The sequence below is a fragment of the Perkinsus marinus genome (genome assembly GCF_000006405.1).
Source record: "Perkinsus marinus ATCC 50983 genomic scaffold scf_1104296964300, whole genome shotgun sequence".
In the NCBI taxonomy this organism is placed as follows: domain Eukaryota; phylum Perkinsozoa; order Perkinsida; family Perkinsidae; genus Perkinsus; species Perkinsus marinus.
The window spans coordinates 1096-2203 of NW_003204716.1; the positions used below are offsets into that span (position 1 = coordinate 1096).

Below are 1108 nucleotides of genomic sequence, written 5' to 3' on the forward strand. Positions count from 1 at the left end.
AAGGATGCCTTGTGGATTAATCCATGAAGGCCAAGTGTTCTTGGGACATCTAAGGGCACAATCAATCGGAGTGCCGTCTTCCTCGTCAATGACGAGTCGTCACACTATGTCGGACCCGTTGTTGGGCCTCATAACATATTATTCATTCTCCAGTACATTAAGCAGTACTCTGAAGGACACCCATGGATATTGATATGTCTCCACTCTTTGGGTGCATCTCCTAGGTTAGTCAAGCATCTCCCTTTAGTGACATCTAGAGCCAAATCGAGCTCGACGTAAACACTCTGAATCACTTCATCTACTATACCTTCAACGTGAGAGGCAACCAGCCACTTCAAGACATAACGTAGAACATTGCCCATCAGCCTATTCGGAGTTCATCTAATACACCCGTATATAATCCTTGCCATGGAGGCTAGGTTGTGATATTACTGTGGTGTCTGCCAATAGCCGGTCTTCTCCTACGGCTCTCCTACTTGAATGCCCAGTATCTTAGCGCCACTCGCCACCCTTCCTAGTTGTCTCAATTCCTCCTCTACGTCCCTTGAGAAGGATGACGCATCAGCCAGGATATTTATCTTCTCCTCTTCTATCACCATGTTGTTATGTCCTGCCCATTCCTTGATACGGTTGATTGCCCTCTTCATGAAGGCCAGAAGTAGTACTTCTGAAGTACCCTCTCCGATGCTGCTGTTATAATGAGAATTATGTCATCTGCGGAGGCCGCACAGCGACAGCCGGCCGGTAGTGTCTGGTTGATCTCTTCTATGATCGACGAACAGCTCAAGTTCCAAAGTCTAGGTCCCAGTGCAGATCCTTGTTGGAAGCCGTGGATCAATTTCCTCCTGACTGTCCTTCCGTCCACACATAGGTTAGCTGCTCTCCCTTGTAAGTAGCTTGTCAATAATTCGACCAACGGCTCTGGCATACACTTTCTAGCTTTGGACCATGTCAGACTCCAATTGCAGTTGTCAAAAGCGCCCTTAACGTCTAAAGTGGCCATCACCCGGTAGGGCTTTCTGGCCCTTCTAGAGTTGTAGACGCTGATGACATCAGGCAGCGCCGTCGAGGGACTCTTGCCGACAATATAGGTGTGCTGATAAGTCAT

At 48.1% G+C, this 1108-nt stretch overlaps 1 protein-coding gene across 1 annotated transcript; it reads right to left on the reverse strand.

Annotated features, from left to right (window-relative positions):
• Positions 1–476: 476 nt before the first annotated feature.
• On the reverse strand, positions 477–647 carry Pmar_PMAR028910 (hypothetical protein; the record flags this gene model as incomplete). The annotated part of the gene is made up of 1 exon (XM_002770502.1): positions 477–647. A coding segment is annotated over one exon (171 nt), but the record flags the coding sequence as incomplete, so codon positions are not given.
• Positions 648–1108: the final 461 nt, after the last annotated feature.